The 23,422-nt window shown below is 43.9% G+C and overlaps 1 protein-coding gene across 5 annotated transcripts in view; it reads left to right on the plus strand.

Moving 5' to 3' along the window:
* The window catches only part of LOC135388681 (semaphorin-1A-like), a 130,380-nt gene extending 109,721 nt beyond the window's left edge, over positions 1-20,659 (plus strand). For 3 of the 5 annotated variants that reach the window (XM_064618386.1, XM_064618388.1, XM_064618387.1), the window contains 8 exons: positions 953-1,074; positions 1,613-1,695; positions 3,126-3,342; positions 5,808-5,882; positions 6,762-6,826; positions 7,227-7,433; positions 10,098-10,217; positions 17,227-20,659. In XM_064618386.1, coding sequence (XP_064474456.1) covers positions 953-1,074; positions 1,613-1,695; positions 3,126-3,342; positions 5,808-5,882; positions 6,762-6,826; positions 7,227-7,433; positions 10,098-10,217; positions 17,227-17,612 — 1,275 coding nt within the window. In that variant the 3' untranslated portion in view covers positions 17,613-20,659. The remainder of the gene's footprint in view (positions 1-952; positions 1,075-1,612; positions 1,696-3,125; positions 3,343-5,807; positions 5,883-6,761; positions 6,827-7,226; positions 7,434-10,097; positions 10,218-17,226) is intronic. The other 2 variants (XM_064618389.1, XM_064618390.1) reach the window with 2 other exon arrangements.
* The last annotated feature ends 2,763 nt before the right edge of the window (positions 20,660-23,422 follow it).

The raw sequence follows: 23,422 nt of genomic DNA on the forward strand, positions 1-23,422 counted from the left end.
TAGAGCAGTGTTCACTTCCGAAGCCATGTTATTTAAACTCCTTAGAAAATTCGTTTCTCTCTCAACATTTAATTTGGATCTCCATAGGGAACTGATTTGATGATGACCATAATCGGTACCATTCTATATTGCACAAAACGTAATGATAAGTGCATGAAGTCTGTGAAGTCCTATACAGACACAAACCTATCAGGAGCATGGGCCATATTACATAGCTTTAGAACAGTAAAGGACCAGATTTTTATTTATTTATTTATTGTGTGTGTGTGGGGGGGGGGGAATATGCAAGAGAGATGTTACAAACTTAACTGGTTTTCTGACATTGTTCAAAGATGTGCAAATATAACAGAACAGAATGTAACTGGGAGGTTGTGTTTAGTCTGTTTGTTCTCAAGTCGGACTGTTGGACCGGCCAAAAACTTACTCTAGTTTGATTGTGTGGGTTGTTAAACTTTTTGTTGCTCCTTATCCTCATTCATTCTTAGTACTGAACTTCATCAGGTGTTTCATCCTGTGGGTCTGTGGGCCCAAGACCTAGTGAGCATCTAGTTCCGAATTCTATTGTACATGTATGGAATGGGTGCGTACGTGGGAGAGAAATACCTTCCAGATTTAGCTTGTACATATTAAACCTGTCAGATTTGTACACTGTAAAAGAAGATTGTGTCAGCAGATACTTGTACTTGTATGCAAATACTCAGCGGGTGACTGAGGCCTCTGTCAAGTCTCTTAGAAACTTTTTTGCCTCAGCCTCCCCTTCACTTGTCTCTGTGAAGAAATAAATAAATGAAATGAAATGAAATTGTGAAATCTAATATATTTGAAGCATACAGAAGATATTATGATATTACATCATGACATAGAGCACTTCAGTATTCTAACATCGCAAGCACTTCTGCTATGACAGATATGTCTGACCAGCATTGTAACAGGGCTTATATCTTTCATGCAGTGTGTGAACAACTCCAAAAGTCTTCCCGATGTTACACTGAACTTCATCACAAATCACCCACTTATGGACCAGGCTGTGCCATCTTACTGGGGAAATCCCATCCTTATTCACACAGGATTTGAGTGAGTACCACTATTTACAGATTCCTCAGCACGTAAATTATTGGATCCTACGGCCTGTGTGGGTTCGTACTAACAGAAGCACAGGCTTAGAAGCCAGGTTGTCGAACCGCAAAAAATACGGGTTCAGTTCAGGTTCGGGTTCGGGTTTGCGTTGCTTTGATTTCGTTCCGGTTCGGCCACGTAAAAAATCGAACCGGTTCGCAGCCCCGAACCCGTTCATGAACCGGTTCAATGCTTCCACATTATATGTTCCATAAAACTGCTTTTATCAGGAAATGCGTGGCTAATAGTTTACTGCTGTTGTCTGCATTGACGTTTTTAGCAGTCAGGTACTCCCTTTAGCGAGAGAAAGGAGAAATGGATGAAAACATATTGGAAATAGAGTCCACGTTGATGAAGCGGTGTAGTCCTGCTACTTTCTGCTTCCATCACTTATGTCATTTATCTGCACTCTCCTCTGTACTTATGCCATTTTATCAATCCTTGCGACTGTTTACACTTATGGCTGATACCTCTGTACATTTCTTTTCACTTATAGCTACCGGTTCACGTACATAGCAGTTGATCCTCAAGTTGAAACTGTGAATGGCAAGAAGTACGATGTCCTCTTCATTGGGACTGGTAGGTACACATAGAGAATGCAAGTTGCTGCGGGTGATTACACACTTTGTATCATTAAAATGTTGGAGCATGGCTATTGGATACTTGAAACCCTGATAAAACTTGTATGTTGACCTATGAGAATCGCACAGGGAGCTGAGTGAGTCCTATCGTGCTTGGTGGGGAACATTGTGGTTTGCAAGAACAAATTGCAAGTGACTTATCTTCTGTGTTGTATGGTACTCCCTTGTTCTTGGCATTCCCACAGATATCAATGCATCCCAGTGAATTGAGAATTGAGGACTAGGGGATCAATACAAATTTAAGTAACAACGGAAGTTTCACAAGCCTTGACAGAGATTGTTGTTTTCTACAAGTGTCTCATCATAAAAGGCAACGTCAGCAGCAATGATGCGAGTGCACGATGCTTGCGTAGCTTGCATATGGCTCCTAATCAGTAGTATAAATGCATAATGCTTTCAGCTATATGCATTAGGCTAACGGGATTGGATGCAGAGAAATAGTACTAAGCATTTTTTCATTCGTTAATGACGTGACAATTAATCGTGTACTTTTCTCCTACAGCCGTATTACAGACATATTAATAAATAATGATTCCGAAAAGTGGGGAAAACAAACAAACATGCAAATAAACAAACATTTTGGCCCTTATTTGTTTTGAAATTTGTGCCCATAATCTTAATTGTAATCTGAAATGGAGGAGGAAAATAATGATCACGCCTCTGTAAAATCTCAAGCATACATAGGGTTCTTCATTTTCGGGTTAAACCCAATTTTTCACGATAGTTCCCCCCGAACAAGATTTCAAGAATTCGAGCAAAGCCCGATATCTACCCGAAGTCCTTGCGGTCCTTCAACTTGTCGTTCTCTGTAAGCCGTCGAAAAAGTGAATCATAATATCAGCAGAGAGCTATTTGTGACAACCTATTTGTCCTCTTTTTATGATCACCTCCTGCAGGAGTCAAAGATGAGCTTTTGTGGAGCTTGGACAAGCGTTTGAGTACCGCGGTCATTTACTGCCCCAGTTCCGAGCTGAAGTATAAAGATTCTTGTTTCTCGTCCCAGTGTCACAGCAGCAGCTTGTTTCATACACCTCTCGTTTCACCCAAAAATTCCCCGGTGACATATCAAACAGAGATCATAGCACCAAATTTCTCCCCGAATTCTCGTGTGTAAATAGCACCCTATTTTTCCCTACCGAATTTGAAAAATCATAAAGCCCGAAAACGAAGAACCCTAAGGATACACATTTACAGGTCTCTTCCCACCACTATGACGACGTTGAACGCAGGAGAGCCACACACAGCGGCAGTGTTCAAAGACAGTTATACTGTCATTAACACTGACAGCTTTTGGAAGCTACCTTGACTAATTTTTCTTCTAGCATGATTGTTCTTGGGAAAGCACTGACATTGAGAACCTTTGTGCAGATAGAGGACGTGTACTCAAGACGGTGAACACGTCCGGTGTAGGGGGCGAGGGGACACCCGTGGTAGTGGAGGACTCAGTTGTGTTTCACGATGAGGTCCCCGTCACCAACCTGCTGGTGCACCACACCCTGTACAGCGCCCGACTGGTAGTGGTCACCCACTCCGAGATTCAGTCCATCCCCCTGTTTGCCTGTGACCGCTATGCCAAGACATGTGGGTACGTATAATGCCACCTTGTCCTATGTCCCTGCACTTCATTCATGAAACAACTTGGCTCCCAAGAGTGAATTGTGTAGGACTGTACGAATACGGTGGAATCTCCCAAAATGGAAGTCGCTTAAATGAAATTTCTGCTTAAACAGAACAACAGCCATGCATGGAGTTGTTCGGCTTTGCATTTAGCAATGCAAAAGTTTTCTCGTTAATCGGAATAAAGATTTTTGGCACCTCTGGGTAAACGAAACAGGAAACGGAACTCACTGGACAGGTTTTGGACTCATTGGACTGGTTCTGTTTCGAGCTGCAGTCCAGCTCTTTTTTCCGAGCGCCATCGCTACGCGGTATCTTAGTTTGAGCCTTTCTATTTTCTGTGGTGAATGCTACTTGGCTACGTGGCTAGACTATGCTTATTTCCGATGGTGGAACAGAAGCATCCGTATCATGCAGTCATGCTTGCAAAGAAGATCGATGTTATTAAGAATTTGGATAGTAGTTGGTTCAACCAAAGTTTGAAGACTTCTGGCATTTTTTCTTTTTTTTTTTCTTGAACAGCACCGAGATTCTGAACTCTTCCTGCAGAACCTCTCTGCCATGGATGGCGTCATTCAGGGAAAGCGGTTCTGAGAGATGTCACAAACAAATATTGTCATTTTTTTGTTTTTTTTTGTTTATCAGCTCAGGAGTCAAGTTAATAAAGCTTACCAAAAAGCAGTAATTTTATGTTTTTCTTAATATTTCCACCTTCTGTAAACTGTGTATGTTTGCTACAGCATTGTCCGCAAGGGTTGTTTACGGTGCAGTTCTCGAAACAATCCAAGACAGCATTTAATTATCCTGCAGTACATTTCCTCTGTAAGTGGAACTCCTGATAATTGGAACAACAACAACAACTTTATTGTGAGGTGATGAATGGAACAGATAATTGTAACATATTTTCATGCCCCATTCAGGTTCTGCTTAAAGTGTGGTGTTTAAACTGTGGTGAAGTTTGGGTTCAAATAAGATACAAATTGGATATTTATTTCCTCGAATAATAATGAATTGAATACAATTGAATATTGTTATCACAAATGGAAAACAAAGGTAGCAAGTGCTTTCTTTTTGCACTGGCAGTGCCTTCTGCATTTGTCGTGTAGGTGTGCAAGAGTAACTTGTGAGAGCGTTGTTCCTGACGGTGTTGCATAATTTGGACCAGCCTTCATTGGCACTGTAAAACCACATTCATCGACGATGTCATGTGGCTACACGCTTATTCGTGACATTCGTGTTCAGTGCTTTCTTTTTTTTTTTGTCTGGAGGCATACACCTCTCTATCATCTGTGACAACTGTGAATGCAGTTTCAAATGATTTTGCAGCACTGTTGTCATTCTAGTCTGGTTGGTTCTGTGCAGTGTCAGAATTGGAGAGACTTACTCCAATATCGTGACATTCCACTTTTCTATTATATCTGTCTCATCACATGCGTGCATGATTTGAAGACATATCGCACATAACTACTTCCAACTGCAAAGTATAGCAATGCAAAGGTCACTTCCACAAATCAAAACTGAAAAAAACATGTTCAAGGTGCGGGTAAGAGCTACGGATCCAATGGCACTGTGAAACTCAACACCAGCAAAATTTCTATATCTAGCCATAATTTAGCTGAGCTTAACCGTAATTGAACTGAAGAGTTTGTTGACAGTCAACTGAAGCGACGATCATGCTGGAGAAAGCGTATCACGCTTTTACTTGCCATTGAAGGGGAGCTGAACATGCTGTAGGGGAGGCCGTACACAACTACATACTAGTCTCAATTTCTGTCAGGGAATGTGTAGTATAGTGGACTCTCATTAATTCGAACTCGAGGGGGCCGGGATATTTGTTCGAATGAAACGGAGTTTGAACTAAGGGGAGATGCTCTCCTGGAAGGGGGCTTGCGCACAGGCAGCGCGTGCAGACTCGTTGCGACACACTTCGAGTCGTGTTATACGTTCACGGTACAGGTGTCACTTTAAGGCACATTTATATTGGTGTGATCCAAATCGTTACTGCTGCCAAACTTCGCCACTACCGTCGTTACGTTCCCGATGCCTAACCAATGTTATGACGGAGAAAACCACCAGAGCGTCGCGGCCGTTTCGACTTTGAAGGAAATACAACATCTAAGTTGACAAAAATTCACTTACAGAAATTTTGAAGCAAGTTAGGGTTGAAAGCAGTCAGTAACTTATTTCCTTAAAGTTGAGCCATTCTTATGGTGACGTATCCTGTGCTCCATGCTCAGGGGATGTCGCAGGGATGTACAAGCTGCTAGTACTATCTACAACGTCCCATTGTGTACAAACGTGCAACATGTGTGTGATGTATGGGACATCTATTACGTTTGCGACTTTTCTGTGATGTCCCAGGGATATGTGGTGTCCTCTGGGTCATTTTCATGTCTCAGTATGTTGTAACTGCTGATAAACTTTCAATTTCAGTGACTGTGTTGGTCTGCGTGACCCCTACTGTGCCTGGGACTCAGACAACAGTGCCTGCATCAATCCACCCCTCAGGTAATGCATTTTATGCTTGTGATATAAAGGTGATATAAAATGAGTATGACTGATAGATTATACGTCCAACTTTTCTGGATAGTCCTTGAGCATTTTGTTAACAAGATGAGTAAAGCATTTTTATGGAAAAAGGTTAATCAAGAATTTTCACAAGTGAACTTGTATGGCATCGCAGAGACTCTGCTGCATTAGACAATGCACGCAATAGCGATACACGAATGCAACATGCTTTACCTTCGAAATTTACCATTGTATTCGTCAGTTATGCACATTATCTTCGGTTTTATAAATGCACCTCTTCTGTATTGCATATTAGGAATTTGTGTATATCCTTGTTATCTACTACGTAACCTCTACGGAGCTTGAATTTTCAACCAACGGCTGGGCCATTTCAGGCAATGCTTGGTTTTCACTTTACTTGAAGTAACTTTTTGTACAAAGATAATACTCATCATATCCAATGAAAATACTGAGCTCTGAGAAGGTCAAGCCCTACATTATCTGGTACCTAGTACGATAGTATTTGTTGGGGCTTTTATATTTACAACAAGCCTGTGTGGAAAGAAAATATTTGTTGGCATTTGTTGCACTTTTACCAGAATCCACAATATATACGTGATACGGTAGTGAAGTGTGGTATATATCATTTGCTTGCACCCGCGGTCACGCTTTGTTTTTAGCTAGTTTCCACTTTATATTGTAATGCCATATCATGTAACTTTCTTTTCTCTCTAGTCTTTTTTTTTCGTAATATACTCGGTACATGTGGTGCTGTTCTGTGTGTTTATGGTTTGGCTTTTGGTTGTAGTGCCTTCTGTGTTGTGCAGTTTTCTTTCGTGTGATTTACTTCAATCTGAAACAAAGTGTTCTGCAAAACAGGTCGAGACAGAGGGACAGCTTTGTACAGAATATTGAGGAAGGCTGGGACCAGCGTTGTGGACAAGGTGAGTTGGCCTTTGATGTAAGAGGGGCAGACGCAGGAGTGTAGTCTCGGGGGTAACTATAGCAAGAATGCTTCCCTCTGCGTAGGCGTGATTCATCTCTGTTGCATCTTTGCTATTATTAGCAATTGTCTGCACAATATATTTTTGTTTTTATATGTTGTTGTACTGCTCGTTCTTGTCAACAAGAATGCCTTGAACGTGGACAGCCTTGCAGGAATGCTTCCCAAATTGTCCCGTTTGACAATGTGCAACTGCACTACAATCAAGAATAGGGACACCTAGACATGATGCTGGAAAGGAGCAATTTTCTGGTGGTACTAACCCCAGTATCTTGTGTGGTGGTTGTCCTCTGAGCACTTAAGCACAGTCTCTGTTTTCTGGCACCCTTTCATGATCTTAGGAGGGCCCCAGGACATGGCACAACTTTCTTCAGTCATGACCACCACAGCCGAAAGCGTTTGTCCTCCTTGCGACTGCAACTGCCCGGCAGTTCCGACCGTACCCTCTTTCACTCCACCCCCTCCTTTGACATCTCCTGACGATGATCAGAGCAACAGCGTTGATCTTACGGAAGAGTTGAACAGAATCAGTAGAGGCCAGCTGTTTGGTTAGTTCAACATGCCCAACAAAAACAGTCTCTGGTGGTGGTGCACTGCAGCATGTTTTTTTTTTCTATTACTTCTTCTCATCCTGACAACTGAGCCCGCTAACAGCACTCGTTGTAAATGGACAGAAAGGAATCTTGCCATCCTGGACATTTAAGTAGTGGTGGTGGTGGTGGTGATCTCTTCACTAGCAGAGATATAGTCGTCGTTAGTCTTAGTTTAAGAATGCGGTGATGGGAACTTGGGGATGAAGGATAGCCTTTGGGCTCTTTCATAACGAAAGCACAAGCAGCTAGCCCCTCGTGCTGCACTCATGAAACACTAAAGAAATGTGCTTGAGCCAGTGTCATAGGCGTGTACTAGGTTCCTGGTGGAAATGTAGGAAGTGTGTGTTCCTGCAACATGCAAGATAGCTATGAAACTTGAGTGCCTGAAGTTTCCTGTATTGTGCAACATTTTTAAGAATCCTGCAGAAATCGTCAGCAAGTTGACCTGTGGCCATATGTCTTGTGAGCACAGTTTCTGTGGCATTACAGGAACAGGAAAAGCTAATCAGGATGCACCATGCTTCTAAGATATAAAAAATAATTAAGGAAAACACTAGTTCTTTCCTATTTCTTTTTAGAAGAGAAGCACTATTAGATTTAGCAGTTTCCCATCAGTGTGCGTCGCTCTGACGGACCTTGTCCTCCAGCAAGTTCCCAACACTGAACACTAACCGACATTCTCAGCAGATTCATATATTGACCACACTGTCACTTATAGCTTCATAATTATCTCAGTGACGACAGTCCCTTTCCCTCTGCTGTCATTCATTCCTTGGTGCTGACCAGTTCATTACCGAATGTGAGAAGACAAGCAACAGTCTAACCTTCTGCACCCATATGCAGACTTTCTAACATATGTCATGGTGATTTTTCATCAGCTGGGAACTAACTTATGGTGGTTGGGTTGCACTTTCATTGTAACACAGATCAGCATGTCACCTATGCAGATTGTTGCCCACGTGTTGTCATGGATGATTGTGTATTGGAGGAGCACTTTTCCAAGAAAAAAAGAAGGTAAAGCATGTGTGTCCACAGGCACACATAAATGAACATGTAATGCTTTCCTTTGCTCAGTATACAGTGCAGTTGCGTTCATCGTGTTAATTTGCGTGAATCATTCTAATTCTAACTTCAGGATAGTTCAAACTGATGCTTGGGTCCAGCCAAATGTCCCGCCTATTTGAATGGTGGAAAACACCCGCAGACTCGAACGAATTAACGTGCACAATTAATTAATTGAATGAGTTTGCCCGACTATGCTCCAGCATGACCACGTGCGAGTCGACGCACTGCTGGTGTGCCAGACAGCTGTTTACTTATTGAGATTGGGCTACATTAGGCTAATAAATAAGTTTACTTATTACTCATACAACTGTGTGCGAGGGGTTAGGGGAGCAAGCAACGAATCACCGTAATGTGCGCAAACACAACTGGCACGGAACGACGTTGCTTACTTGTGGTCAGCAAAATTGTAAGGCTCGCAGTTTTAACGCGATCAAGGCCCTTCCGATGGAAAAGCGTGGATGAAGGGCAATATTTTCCCAGGGTGGGTTTACAAGATCCATTATTCAAGTTTAAGGGGTTCGCATTTGAGTTTGGTTCAACATAGCAAACGTTGCTGATAGTAACTAAAAAAGTACAGGGCCGGTCGGTGCATGTGCCCTGTTCATTGTTCCTGGGTTTTAGTGTAAAAGTTGCCAAAGTCAGTTCTTGATAGTGTCACGGCTGAAGAAACAAATGCAGACGTGTACAACAGCTACATTATTCTCAGCCCCGCGATGTTTCGATGCTTGCTTTTAAAGAAGCATTTTGGTATACGAACGGGCATCTCATACTTACGGCATTACATGACCGCAAACATGCTGGACCGTGCCCAGTGGACCGTGACGCATCTCCAATGCAGCTAGGATGCAATGGCCCTCATTCGGCCCTCACTTCCTCTATTTCAAACCCCACTTTATTCAAACGAACCCCGTCGAGTCTGGGTTAATGGGATTGCACTGTAGCGTAATATTTCCTCAATGCTCATGTAGCTTTAAGCGTTCACTTTTAGTTGGATAGTGTGTCGATGCCTTGCTCCCACCTGGGCTCTCCACGACGCTTACTGTGTACTCCCACGAGCGACATCCTTATGGAAGATTCTAGTGGAAGAAAAAGCGAAAACGCCGCTCACAGAGACGAAGTTCCGTCCTGTGTTTTGTTGAGCATTCACACGTTGCAGAATATCGGGAGTGACGTACTGCGCACCTAGCAGATGCCGCCGTCAGTGTCTTTCCTTATCGTCTGCTAGAGAATATCTTGTCGCTGTGTTGCAGGATATTCCCCACGGTTAGCAGTATACGTGGACGCTGGACGTTGGGCGCTTGCGGTCAGAAAAATCTACGGCGTTTTTCGTGTATTCCGCTTCTGCGGGGAATGTCGCTCATGTGAATACACGGTTATCGTACGAAGCTGCCGTGCTTCCTGTAACAGGCAGATCACTGGAGGGGTAAGGCACGAGACATGCAATCCCGTACAAGCATAACTGAAGCCCTCATGACAACTCGTGTGGCTTGGAAGGAGTTTGCAGTCCCCTCTTCTGACTGTCTGACTTACCTTGTGTGCGTGCGTGTGTGTCAGGGCACCCTCCTCCTGCGGCAGGCAAGGGCCCGCATCGATCCCCTCACCAGTTCCCAGGAGGAGCCGTGGGTTCGGACGACAACTCGCGGACGGTGGTGCACGGACTGGGTGGGCATGAAGGTGAGCCTTGCCCCTCCCTCTTGCACTCTCTCTTCTGTTTCTGCTAGCCCTCTCTCGCTATCTGGGTTTGCACTGTCTCCCTTGTGTTGTGTTCTCCAACCCTTGTCTGATGGTGAAAGCAGCCTTCCCCATTAACACCTGAATTTTTGTGCGAGCCTGTCACTTTTGTTTGTTGTTGGGGCAGTCGTTCCGTGAACTACATTTCGAAGGACAGTGTAGTTGAAGCACAGGAAATGTGGGAACTGAGGTGCAGTCACCAACTTGTTGGGGCTTGAGATGCCCGTGAAAGGTGCACACATTCACGCAACCGTGAAGAACGTAAACTCAACAACAGCGTTAATATTTTGTCATGCACTTATGTTCTTCAAGTTTGGGATATTCTTTGTGTATTTTTTGTGTGTCAGTTAAACATAATGGGCTCTGTTTTGATCCCACAGCTGACATCAGTAATAACACCGCACCTGCCTGTAGCAGTGTTTGCTGCTGCACTGGGTGTCTGTCCTTTATGTTGCACATGTTTATGACTACGGCTAAATGCCCATTCCATTGCAGGACCTTATTTATATGTGGTGTTTAGCTACTGTAAAAGTAGAAATTTTAGCGACAACCTAACTTTTGCGAATTACGTGAAATTAAGCTTACGCGAAATATAGATACAAAATAAAGAAATGCACTGACTTAACGTAACAGATAGCAACTGTTTAATCAGATGTTTCGTCCATCATACGACCGACATCACCAGTGCCAGACTGAATGCGAGAGTCGCAAACCAGTCTCTATTTAAGTCATGTTCCAACAATGTTGGAACACTGGACATTATTTCGACTTCAACAACGCAGTGACCTTGGCACACGAACAAAGGTGGTGACCCAGAAAGCTTCTGGAGTCTTGGCTCATACACGGTAATCCTTCAACCTGTAACAAAAACCGTGGCCCCCTTCCCGAACTATTACTCCCATCTCCTTAAATAGCGACTGGTTTTCGACTCTCGCAATCAATCTGGCACTGATGACGCCTGATTAAACAGTTGTTAGCTGTTACGTTAAGCCGATGCATTTCTTTATTTTGTAATGACTTCCCCGGCTTTTGGAACACTTTTGAAATATAGATAGCAGGGATGAAAAAGTATGGGCACTGGAGTTGGCGATGATATGAGTTCCACAAAGACAAATCGACTTGCCTGACGACCTTTATTCTCACAAATTCGATATTGTCAAAAATTTCTGTAATTGAAATGCTACCTTAACGTCACTAGTTTATTTGTATACTGTGTCACTTGGCATTGCAGATACCGGCTTTCACAAAACCAGCATGTATGTCGTTGTCACGAGATTGAAGTCCACGCTAGGCCTCTATAACACTGCTGGCATGTAGAACCTTCATGACACAGCCAGCAGTGTCATGAACGGCCTATCTCTCTGATCCCACGATTTCCGCTTCGGGCCACTTCCACACGAATTCGCTGAATTAAGGTCCGGTGAAATACTCCCAAATAGTGATCCCACAAAAATTCCCGAATTATTAAGACCGCGAAATTAACCATTTTTACAATATTCTTTATTGTATCTGAGCTGGATTGAGGTTTTGTGAACTAGTAACAAATAAGTTGCCTGTATATACTGCACCTACACGCTGTACATGCATACAAACATACAAACATGCGAAACACAATCGTAAAAGACATTGCATGGTCTACTTCCTAGCAATGCATACACTGAAAAGTTACCCATGTTATCTCCTCTCATCTGCATCCTCTTAACAAGCATTAAGCAAGAGTTATTGGCCATAACACTGCATGGCTATTTCAGTTCATATTTTCTCCCTGTCCTTCACTAAAGAGAGCAGGCAGCTCAAGTGATTGTATGTTAGCGAGAGAAGTCGGAAAAGTACTCTGTATGTGGATATGAGCACCTCCAGAGTGGAGGTAGCCCAGGGCCTGCTTGCACGAAACTCTTTGAGTGCAACACTCAACGAATGTTTCACTCAAGCCTATTGCACTCGGTGTGCATTGAGTCCAAAACTCGTGTACTCGTTGAGTGTTGCACTCAAAAAGTTTCATGCAAGCGGGCCCAGGACATCCAGCATACACAATACACGTAATATTTTGCAAAGAAATAGTACTGGCATGCCTGCTGAGTATATTTGGAGCCTCGTGGGCTAGGGTTATACCTGGTAAAACACTTTTACGCCTCCCCGATTTGCATCGATGTCGCTTTGGGTAAAATACGAAGAGCACCAAAAACAAACTTGCCAAAGTGCAAATTCAGCCACCAATACGGGGACTGGGGAACACTATGGACTAGTCATTCTGAACAGCCACTCGATATCTTGTGTTCATTCATAATTAGAGCCTGAAGTTTTAGGGTTTTACCCGATTCTTTCCCGAATCGAAGGTTCACTCTTTAGGGTGAAACCCGATTTTTACCCGGAAAATTCCCCTCACCGGGATGTCTGTAGGAATGCACTAACTTACTTGTTTGGTAGCAAATGCAGTTACATCACCGTTTGTACCAAACCAGTACAGTTAGTTTGAGTAACTGAGCCCGATTTCTCCCCGAATTCAGCATGCTGGAAGTTTTTTCACCTGAATTCGCATGAATTTAGTGCACATGTTTATTTACCCGATTTTTACCCCCCAAATTTAGAAAAAAATATTTCCCAAAAACTTCAGGCTCTATTAATAATGCAAGAAGTACGTTTTCATTTACCACCCAAAAATCTGCTTTTCCGCCAAATTTTACAACATTTTAGGAATGCTGTAATAAAAAAAACTGATTTGCACCCCCCCGATTTTCATAAAACATAAAACCTGAAAACACAGGGGTCTACGTATATAGGATGTTACTCCTCAAGGTACTTTAACAGATCTTGGCTGGCTGATCTTGAGGCATCTCAGGTATTTTTGTGAATGCTTGTCAGATATCCAGGCCCTGTTGATTATTCGAAAATTTGACTTAATCTACTCCCTTGCATGGTTTCATTCCACATATCTAATAACACCACAGCACTGAAGGGCTGCCATAACTGTACATTATACTGATATTTAGTTTGCAATATCTATTACCAACCTACTTCGCATAGACAGTGTTTTCCAAACTGTGGGTTGTGACTTCCAGGAGGCTCGTGACAGATTCAGCAAAGGGTCGCGTAATGGCTCAGGAACTTGAAAAAAAAAAAATGAAAAAAATACGGACAGCAAATGATGTACTTTGACCATGATCTGCCCACTATTATGCGCCACAAAAGAGCTCATGGTAGCGGACAACGAGGGGTAACAAACAAGCGCACTTTAGTGAATAGGAATAGTCTGTACTGAACTGTACCGTAGGAACCGGCCTTAGTTTTTTGTTGTTGTTTGTTTGTTTGTTTGTTTTTTCTCGTCACGATGCTGTCTAGCCCAGCTGATTCACACTTACCATATTAACTGCCACATGAAATTTCAGTGTCAATCTTGTGTATTACTGTTCATGCACTAAAAATGGAAAAGCTGGGGGGTCGCGAAGTGATATCTTACATGCTCGGTGGGTCGCAGGGTAGCACGGTTTGGGAAGCACTGGCATAAAAGATTAGTTTATTAGTTTATTGGCATAGTCTATCAACATGCATCAAAATTTATCCTTAAATATTTAAGGATAAATTTTCTTTTACCATGTATGTTCCAGTGACTGCGGCATTCTTGCATTGTCATTTGTGTCTTTGTACTGTAGTACTTCCTTATCTATTTATTATACCATATCTTATAATTGACATGAAGTTTTCGTGCATGTTGTAAAGACTAACTTGCATCAAAGGTATCATCACAGTGTCCTGTTTCATGCACGTTGTTACCCTTTAGTCCTTGTGTTACTCTTTCTTTGTCCTCCTATGCTCCTTTTATGTGTCTAGTCCTGATTCTTCGTGGTTATTTTGCCTGTCTGGTTGATTGGGTTCTTGTTTCCAAGTGAATGATCTTTTCCTTCTTTGAAGAGAGGGGCCAGGCAAGCCACCACTTTCTTAAAAGTACCTGATGATGGAAGTGTCGGTAATCTGTAGCCGTTCTGTTTCAGTCTAATCTAAAAAGTAGGACAGTATACTTTACAGGCGTTAAGTATTTTATGCCATTGTTTTCTGCTTTTGCTGTACGACTCGTCCATACAACACAAAAGAGATGTCAAGGGATTTCCACAATGTGCTCGAACGTGACTGCACCCTGTGGTGTTTACGCTATGAGACACGACTTTTACACATATGTCTGTTTCACGGACTATCACCACTTTCTACACAGGGATGACAGTGCTCTGGTAACAACTGCAATTTATGCATTGAGCATTTTCTCTGCTTTCCATAAAGCCATGAGAAGATATCTGCTGCTGTATGCTCCTGCATACTTATACACATAGTGCGACAAGGATAAAACTGCCGTAAGCAATTCTGAAGTATGCTGCGACAGCGACAGAAGTACAAAAGGAGAGGCATGTGCACATGTGCCGACGAGGAAGTGTGGCCTATGGCCTATGTGGCCTATGACAACGAACTTCTGCTTGTCCGAGCATCCATGGTCATGGAAGCAACACACCAGCGGCATGCCCGAGCAGGTTGAGGCGTGTCCCGCTCGTTGGTGGCAGCCAAGGTCGTGCTAAAGACTGGGAGGTGGTGGGTTTGAATCCTACCACCGGCTGTGCTGTCTGAGGTTTGCCCTAGTTTCCCTACTTTCCAGACAAATGTCGTCACAGTTCCTCCCGAAGTCGGCCCAGGACGTGTACTAACGACCTGTCCCCCACTCCTTTCTGCTGTCCTCTCTCCATCCGTCCACATCTGTACGCTGCTCATAGTCACAGTTGCTTCGCGGCGCTAGCGCGGAATAATAAAAAAAATCATTGAAGCAACACTCAGTCAATCCTAGCTTCAGTCAGTTCAATTTTTATAAAGCAAGATCTTCGATTTGTTTACTGCCTTGACATGTCTCATCACCTTCTCATCTTTAAAGGAGTAATGAGGTGATCCCCAAAATTTTGAAATTTGTTTTTGGCTGCAGTGTGTTCTACAACAAATAAAATGAGCTCCTGCGAAAGAACTGGTCCTCAGGTGTGCGGTGCTCGTGTGTGAGGCCTCTGTTCCGCACACATTTAAATCCTTTAAAAATTATCCTGGAAAGATCATATTGGAGAATGAATGAAGAAAGGAGGAAGATGTGTCGTGACGTAGCCTGTTCCGCTGGCATGCGACTCATGACATAGACCAGGGCAGTTTAAGCAGGTACAAGCGGCGCGTGAGCTGAGAAAAAAAGGCACGGGATCTTGCCGACCTGGCGCGAGGATCATGACGGCTGTCCACGGCAGCTCTTTCAGACCATTTTTGTAAATGTGATCGCACAGTGACACCGCATGGCAAAAAAATATTTTACATGGTGCCCCCTGATGGACAGCTTGAAGAGTGAGACTGGGCTTCGAGCCACGTGAAATGTCTCCTCATTGTTCCTTTTCAGGTATTCATTCCTATTCATTGTATATCTTCATAATGCTTTTCGTTTTCGAGACATTCAGCTACATGATTGCAAAGCAGAATGGAGCGGAGAGACAACAAGACTGGAATGTGGCCGAAGATTGCACGGAGGAAGGGTAGAAAAAGGAAAGGCACAGCAAATGTGATCATTTGATGGGGTCCTTATTTGAGTCCTGCATGACAGAAAAAACTACCCCCTCCCCCCCTCAAGTGCTGAGTGGGAACTGTTAGGCATGCACCGCACTTTAGCCAGGAGCCAAGCCAAGTTGAATCATGTGTTGTCACTAGCAACTCAACTGGACACAGAAAAACTACTTTGTTGGAACTGCCGAATTTCCATAGAAATAAAGGCCACCATCCAAAGTGAAATATAACTTTGCAGTATCCAATAGCTCACAGAGAAGTCCACAAAGAGTCGCCTTTCAGTCGCCTATCAGTTGCCTTTCGCATCAAACCTCATCCACAGCAGTGGAACTCGATGCCATGCTTTTCTTTCTGCAGCACATCATTGATTTTACCCCATGGGAATGGGTCGTGTTCACTGACTCAACATCTGTGCTGCAAGCAATTGAAAATTCTGGCATACGAGGCTCGTCCACACCGTCGGTGATGGCTGTGTTAATGGCTTACAACCTTGTCTAGGAAGCAGGGCACAGGCTGGTTCTCCAGTGGGTTCCAGCCCATTGCGGTGTCGAAGGGAATGAACAGGCCAACAGCGCCGCGGAAGCAGCTCTCTCGTCTCGGAGACGGACGCGTATTGCGCTGCTGAGAGGAGATCGTCGTTCCGTACTTCGACGCCTCGTGACTCCCCTGGCTTCCCGCCAATGGACCGCTGGCATTCTCCCCCCACCTATGCTGAGCAGAGTTGATCCAGCGCTCGTTTTCAGCATGCCTCGACATACCTCTCGTCAAGATATCACATTAGTTCATTGAATGCACCTTGATGTGGCTTTTACAGCCCAGTGGCGTTACCACTCGAGACAAGTTGACTCTCCCCAATGCAGTCACTGCGGTGCTGTAGAAGATCTAGAGCACATTCTTCTCCATTGCTCACACTACCAACCTTCCCGAACCGTACACTCCCGATCCCTTAACGAGCTTGACTCTCGCCCCCTCTCACAAAATTGCTTGGTCCCTGGCCACATCCAGCCCACCAACGCTCTGCCCTCAAAGCTCTCTTCACCTTTCTGGACACCATAGGACTTCGATCCTTATTGTGAAGGGGCTCATTATTTCACTCCTCACATCACCACCAGCAACGGGGTAGAGTATCGCCCCTGGCGATGAAACTCCCCATTCATCATCTCGCAATAAAGTTCTTGTTGCTGTTCATTTTAGTGAGCTGCGACTGTACTTTAGCTTTGTGGATTTATTCAGCTTGCATCGTGCTCGCATTTGTAGCAGGGAGAGGACACAGAAAAAGCACTGATGCAGACTGGCAGGGTTCATGATCGCAAAAACTAAATTAGCAGTACCAAACGTAAGGTTGCATTGATCTCTGAGTGCTGTCTTGTCATTTCTCCGACAGTGGGCATATCTGGAGCTTCAGTGCATGGTTCTCAAGGTCCCAAGGGGTCGTCCCAGGACTATACAGCAGAGACGTTGGCCATCGCCGTGACTACGAGCATCGTCTCCTCCCTAGTTGTCGGCTTCATCAGTGGTTACATCTTCAGCCGGCGCTGCCGCAACGACGAAGATCCCGATGACACCTGCCAACCCGACGATTATGCCCGGTATCTGGACCGCGGAAGCGACTTGCACACCGAGGGGTTCCTCGCCCCTGCGACGGGGCGCCATCACAACAACGCCAAGCCCATCAACTTGGTGCTCAACGTACCTCCAAAAAACGGCAAGAATGCAAACAGCTCCGCAGATAACAAGCCCGTTCAGAAGGTGAAGAAGGTCTACTTATAGCCAGCAACATCTTCACACTGAAGGAAACAATATGCAATGACTTACTTATCACCACAGTGGCTAACTTCTCAGTTGTATAATTGTGTGCGTGCGTGTGTGTGAGCGTGCATACCACCGAATTTCAATGCCTTTACGTGGCAACACGGCGTTGTAGCCAACTTATTACGAAGAGAAACACGTCCTACGAATAGACTTAGTGTCCAGACTTGGTGTCCATTTTTTCGATCTTGAAAACCTCGGTGAAAACAAGTGACGTTTTGACTGCTTTGTGGCAAAGACTGCGAGAATGTGTCGAGCTAACAACATTTGTGATGTGCATAGAGAAGCAGGACAGTGCACATCGTGTGTCCAGCACTGCAAATTGTGAACGTCGCGGTAAAGCCAAAAAAAAAGAAAAGGTGAACCAGAAGACTACAGGAGGTGACGAGTGTTAAACTCACTGCGTTTCCGTAACTGCGGAGCGACACGCTAGGCTGGAAAGCAACGAGGCATCTAGTCGCACGAGCCTCGAGGGTCGGATCTTCCAAGGCTAGTGCTTGCGTGGAAAGAAAAAAATTAATAAAAATATAGCGACACTGTGCCACACGAAAAAAGGCAAACAGAAAGAAGCCGTACGGCTCTCTGGACAGCTTGTGTTTATTAGTCGCATTTTCAAATTCCCCCAAATTCTTCTTTCCTATGCTACACAGTGCCGTGACAGCTGGTACTGCCAGTTTATGTGGTGATTTTTGTTGATGTAAAGTAGTTGTGTGCAGTTTTGATGTGTATTTACGCCCTTCTTGTGAAATTCTCACATTCCACTGGAACTTTGGCAGATGAGGGAAATGAGCATCATTTTTATAACTTATCAGAATTAATTTTATTTTGCGCTCTAACGCCACTATTGCAAAAATTTTTTGACGAAAGATGAACTTTTACGTTGCATCACATAATTAAAATGCTTAATGGCTCTAAGTATAATTTTTAAAGTGCCACTCTGGACTAAATGAATGACTGTTACTTCATTTCATATCATAAGTCAGTGTCGTCAGTGAACATTACACACCTCCGAAAATATTTTGAAACAAAAAAATCCATGCAAAACTTCATAGACGAGATCTTTCAAAACTTTGCTAAACTTTCAGAAGCAACAAGAGTAGGTGATGTTCTCTAACATATGTCTCCCAACACAGTGTCATGCACCTTCACGGTCTCCGCTCCCCTCCTCACTTTCGAAGACTTCCAGCAACTGTGGTGAGGAGTCGGGGAAGCGTCCTTTTAGGAGCAGCGTTTCGAGACGGATAACTGATTGTGCATATTGTGACCTCACACTTCACAAAATTAGAGTTAATTCTGGAATACTTCCGCATAAAATGGAGAGAGAAAATGTTTTCTGAGAATACAATGTGAGGGATTCTGGTGGGATTCCGGCGACACAACATTTAGTCAGTGGTGGCACTTTGAGGGTCTGTCTGTAGCCGAGCACGAGCAGACACGCCCCATCTTAATTGTACATTTTTTATTTTTATGTTTTTCTGTACAGAATACTCTCTATGCTCACAGCTGAGCCTCGGATTCCTAGTCTTTGAAGACCAGGCTGGTTATTTGTAAGGCACTGGATGTTTACTTTGCTCATTCTTAAGTGTTGTCATTCTTTCACTTTTTCGTATCATGTTGGCTTGATTATTTGTACAGAGAAGTGAACAAACATTTAATGGGCATATCTGTGACGCCAGGCCGTAATGGGTGCCTTTTTCTAGACAGTAATTCATAAGATCAGTTGACGTTCCAGCTTGCTGGCAAAGCTATATACATCTAAATCATGGATGCTGAAGCCCTGATTGCTACCATAGATACAAGAGGATGCTCTGCTGATAACAAACGGTATTGCGCAGCATGCTTAGTGCGCTATTAAGGTGTTGATCCTGCACTACATGAAATGTGCTTCTGTAGGCTGTATGCAGTGACATGCATAGGCATCGGTAGCATTACAGTGATCCAAAGATTCCAGAGGTGGACTGTAGAGGTGTCATTGCTAAATTGTTAAATTTATTATCTGTACCAGTGAATTTAAACATTTTTCACCAGATTGCACTGTGAAACCTGCTGATAACAATGCTGCGAATACAACCACAATACATACTTCCACTGTGGTTCCAAAATTCGTATGGTTTATAGCCCAGGCTGAAGTCCTGGTTCTGGCAGCCATTTTCTTCGTCAGGCATTCACGGTATCAGCTACTGTACTAAAAACTTAAATTTAAATGAGTAACTGCTGTTCTCCACATGTTTCAGTATGCAGGATTGTTTTAAGCAGGTTTTGCCGTGGTTGCAATCTGCTCGGGTACTGCAGGGAGAGCTGTTGATTGGCCACATCGCGGGCCATTTATGAACTGTTCTTGTAGTTCTACATACATTTGAATGGATAGACACCTTTTGAAAGCATTTTTGACTTTTAGAAGTCTTCTAAACTCTAATGCTCGCAATTGATACTGGTTGTCGAATAAAAAGGTAATTGTCACATGATTCATAAGTTAGACACCGACTACACAATATCATTGAAAACAATTTCAGATGTCTTGTACATGTAGGCAGCTTTCATCATATAATGTATGTACATTATCTTGTGTTCATTCAGTCTGCGCAGTGCTGTCTTTGTTTTGCAACCTGTTTTGTAAGAAAACTGAATAATGTGCGAGAGTCTGTAAATACCCATCACATTATGCCCACAAAACACGCTCTTGCGCATGTGTACTATTTTGCTTTTCATCATCTGTCATTCATGAAAGAGCTGCCAAGTAAACTTTTGTCAAATAGCTACCATCCTCGTCCAGTAATAATACTATAGTGACAATAATGTTGTACACAACCCTGCCCTCCTTCAATAGGTTACTTACGATGATGTAGGAAAGTGTGTGCAAATTATCTTCTTTATTTGCAGCAACGCAAGAGACAGGAATGGTAGTAATGACGCAGAAACTGTAAGTGTACACGCCCTCAGATAACTGACATATTGTTGTACAGGTACGTTGATGTTAATATCATAATAAAAATTTTCATGGTCCAGCATTGCCAGTTACCCTGTGCTTTCACATGCTATTCATTTGTGGGGCATCGACGTTAGACAGGGGCACCAACATTTCCAAAGGGTGTGGAATATTTTTTTGCATCAGAGCGTCAAGCTAGAGGCCTAGCCTTGCTGACAAGGTCCTGACTGTTTTCTGCTTTTGTGGTGGCATTTACTACCTCGCCGATGCAGTAATGTTCTCCATTGTAAACTTTGATGACCATATCCGCAACTTAGTGTCTGGGCATCATCATGGGCATCTCTGTCTGGGCACCTTATAATTCAGGTTTTGCGGAAAATATTTTGTGTCGCGTGTGCCCCACAGTGCTTCTGTGGAGGTACCCCGAACAGGGTTCCCAAGTAGCTTCGTTGTTCCATTACCACAGTTGCTCGTGACTTACAGGTCGCTACGATGATACTAACATAGTTTCCTCTAAATAGGATACCTGTTAGCTAAGCGGGTATTCTGTGAGAACAGTGAACTTACGCTTGAACAGCTTCACAACAGAACTTGAGAACAGCTTTACTTACGGGTGTAACACAACTCCTGGGAATGTCGGCATGCTAGTGGCCAAGTAAGCTTGCAACTCGTCAAACACATGGTCATTGTTTGGTCATTGTTTGGTCATTGTTGTCACACACGTGGTCATCATCACTGCTTTCTCTCCTTTTGTTGCTGATGCAGAGACTTCAGGCATTATACGAGAGGATGCTGATGAGTTCTCGGGCCGACAAGGACGAACGCGGCCTATAGAGTCCGAATCCTTTATTACAATTAGACATATTCACCTCGATGTTCAACGCACTTGGCACATCCTTCCTGAACTTAACTCCGTCAATCGTTCCTTGAAGGGGCTATCGCATCCGTCGCGATCGATTCCGAAACTACCGTGCCATATTTTTCTCCTTGTTCATCACCGACAATGACGCTAAAAGTCCGACGCGAATTAGTACATTTTAAGTCAAATTAGTACAATTAGCGAAGTAGTTTACGTGCAATTTAATATAATGCATGGCAAGAGCAGACGACGTATGTTGAGAGCATTCCGGAATTCCCTCTCTGATGAAAACGTCACTTGGACAGGGCCAATCAGTAAAACTTGACGCGGACAAAGGCCATGAGGGAGTGGCAGAAAGACCCTTGGCGTCCGCAGGTCACGTAGAGGTCTGAGATCGGCTCGTGGAATACTGTTTCTGGTTAGCTTCGTACGTGTTTGTACAGCCAGGAGCGGAACACCAGTAGTAAGCACTGACCACAAGTATCAGGAAACGCACAAGGAGCCTGGACACCATTAAATTACTAATTAATTAGCAATTAAGACCCCCACGGTAATTGGGACCATCCAGTGAGTCACCACACTAATTGGGGAGCATCTAACTCGTGTCGAGACCACCCTGCATGTTTAGGGATACTCTTGGTTCTAAAAAGTAAAAAAATAGCTACAGTCGAACCTCGATATAACTAAACCCACAGGGACTGCAATTTCTATCGTTGTATCGAACTTTTCGTTGCACCGAATTCAAGGTCACGGGTCGCGACCTTTGCGAGGGCGCGCGCTGTACATAAACGTCGATAACTCCTGCGATGCGGAAAAGTTTTTCGTGAAAAATGACAGCAACTACAAATACAGCGCCAAAGTGCACCTACGGTATTTTATTCTTGCGCGAAATAGCCAGTTATACGCGTCTGCGTCGTGCCTAGAAGACGCAGTATCACGCATTGTTCGTATGCCGCCGAAGCCTCCGCAGCTTTCTTCATAACGTGTTGCGATCTCCCACAAACCTTCTACGTCTATGACAGTGTGTTTTCCGCAAGGCTCTCCGTTGCTACGGCATGTTTGTCCCCGTCAAGAAAATCCTCTAGGCTGATTTCATCACTTATGCCGCCATGTGAACGAAGCATTTTCCACGCGCGCGATGGTGCCTTGTGTCTCGTGCTCTTTTTACTTCGCTACAACCGGACAGTTCATAACAAGCGCGAAAAGGAGAAGCCTCGGAAGAAAATTCCTAACCTTCCAATGACTCAGACTTCCTTTTGTAGGCACCCGATTCCTCCCGACCCTAATCGCGCGTGCCATCTTTCGCCGCGGGAACAGGACGCTGCTTGCGCCCTTTGTTTTCATGACCCTAAAGTCGGCTTTGGGGTCATAAACCTTATCTTATTCTTTCGCTGTATCGAGGCGGCTAAAAAGATAGATAGATGGATAGATAGATAGGCGGAGATATGGCTAAAAAGTGTTTTGTTGTAGCGGGAGTTAAAATACATTGATCTCTATGGCCCTCTGCCATGAAATCCAATTTATTTCGCGCTATTGCGAATTTCGTTATATCGCGTTTCGTTGTAATGAGATTTGACTGTAGATAGAGTGGAGAGAAGCAGTTTATTTGAAAATCAACGATGCCAGCTCGAAGAAATCGCTCCGTAAAGGACAGCTGACCATCGACCTCCATGTTGCTCGTTGGCGGCTGGTAGTTACAGAGATCGACGACAGGTGGCTATCTAGTTGCAAGGCATCACAACAGATGGCACCACCATCCACTTCTCGGCGATATGCGTGGAAGACAGAAAAAACGACAAAATACTAGCATTTGGTAAAAATTTCAATAAGAAAGACACTGCTAAACAAGTCTAAACATGCGAGAGTGCTTACAAAACATTGGGGGAAAGGCGTAACTGCTACGACAAATGCTAAACAAGTCTAAACATCTGAGAGCATGGAGAAAAGGCTTAAGATGAGCGCTTAGGCATAATCACTGCGTAACCG

The sequence above is a fragment of the Ornithodoros turicata genome, chromosome 3, assembly GCF_037126465.1.
Source record: "Ornithodoros turicata isolate Travis chromosome 3, ASM3712646v1, whole genome shotgun sequence".
Taxonomy (NCBI): Eukaryota; Metazoa; Arthropoda; class Arachnida; order Ixodida; family Argasidae; genus Ornithodoros; species Ornithodoros turicata.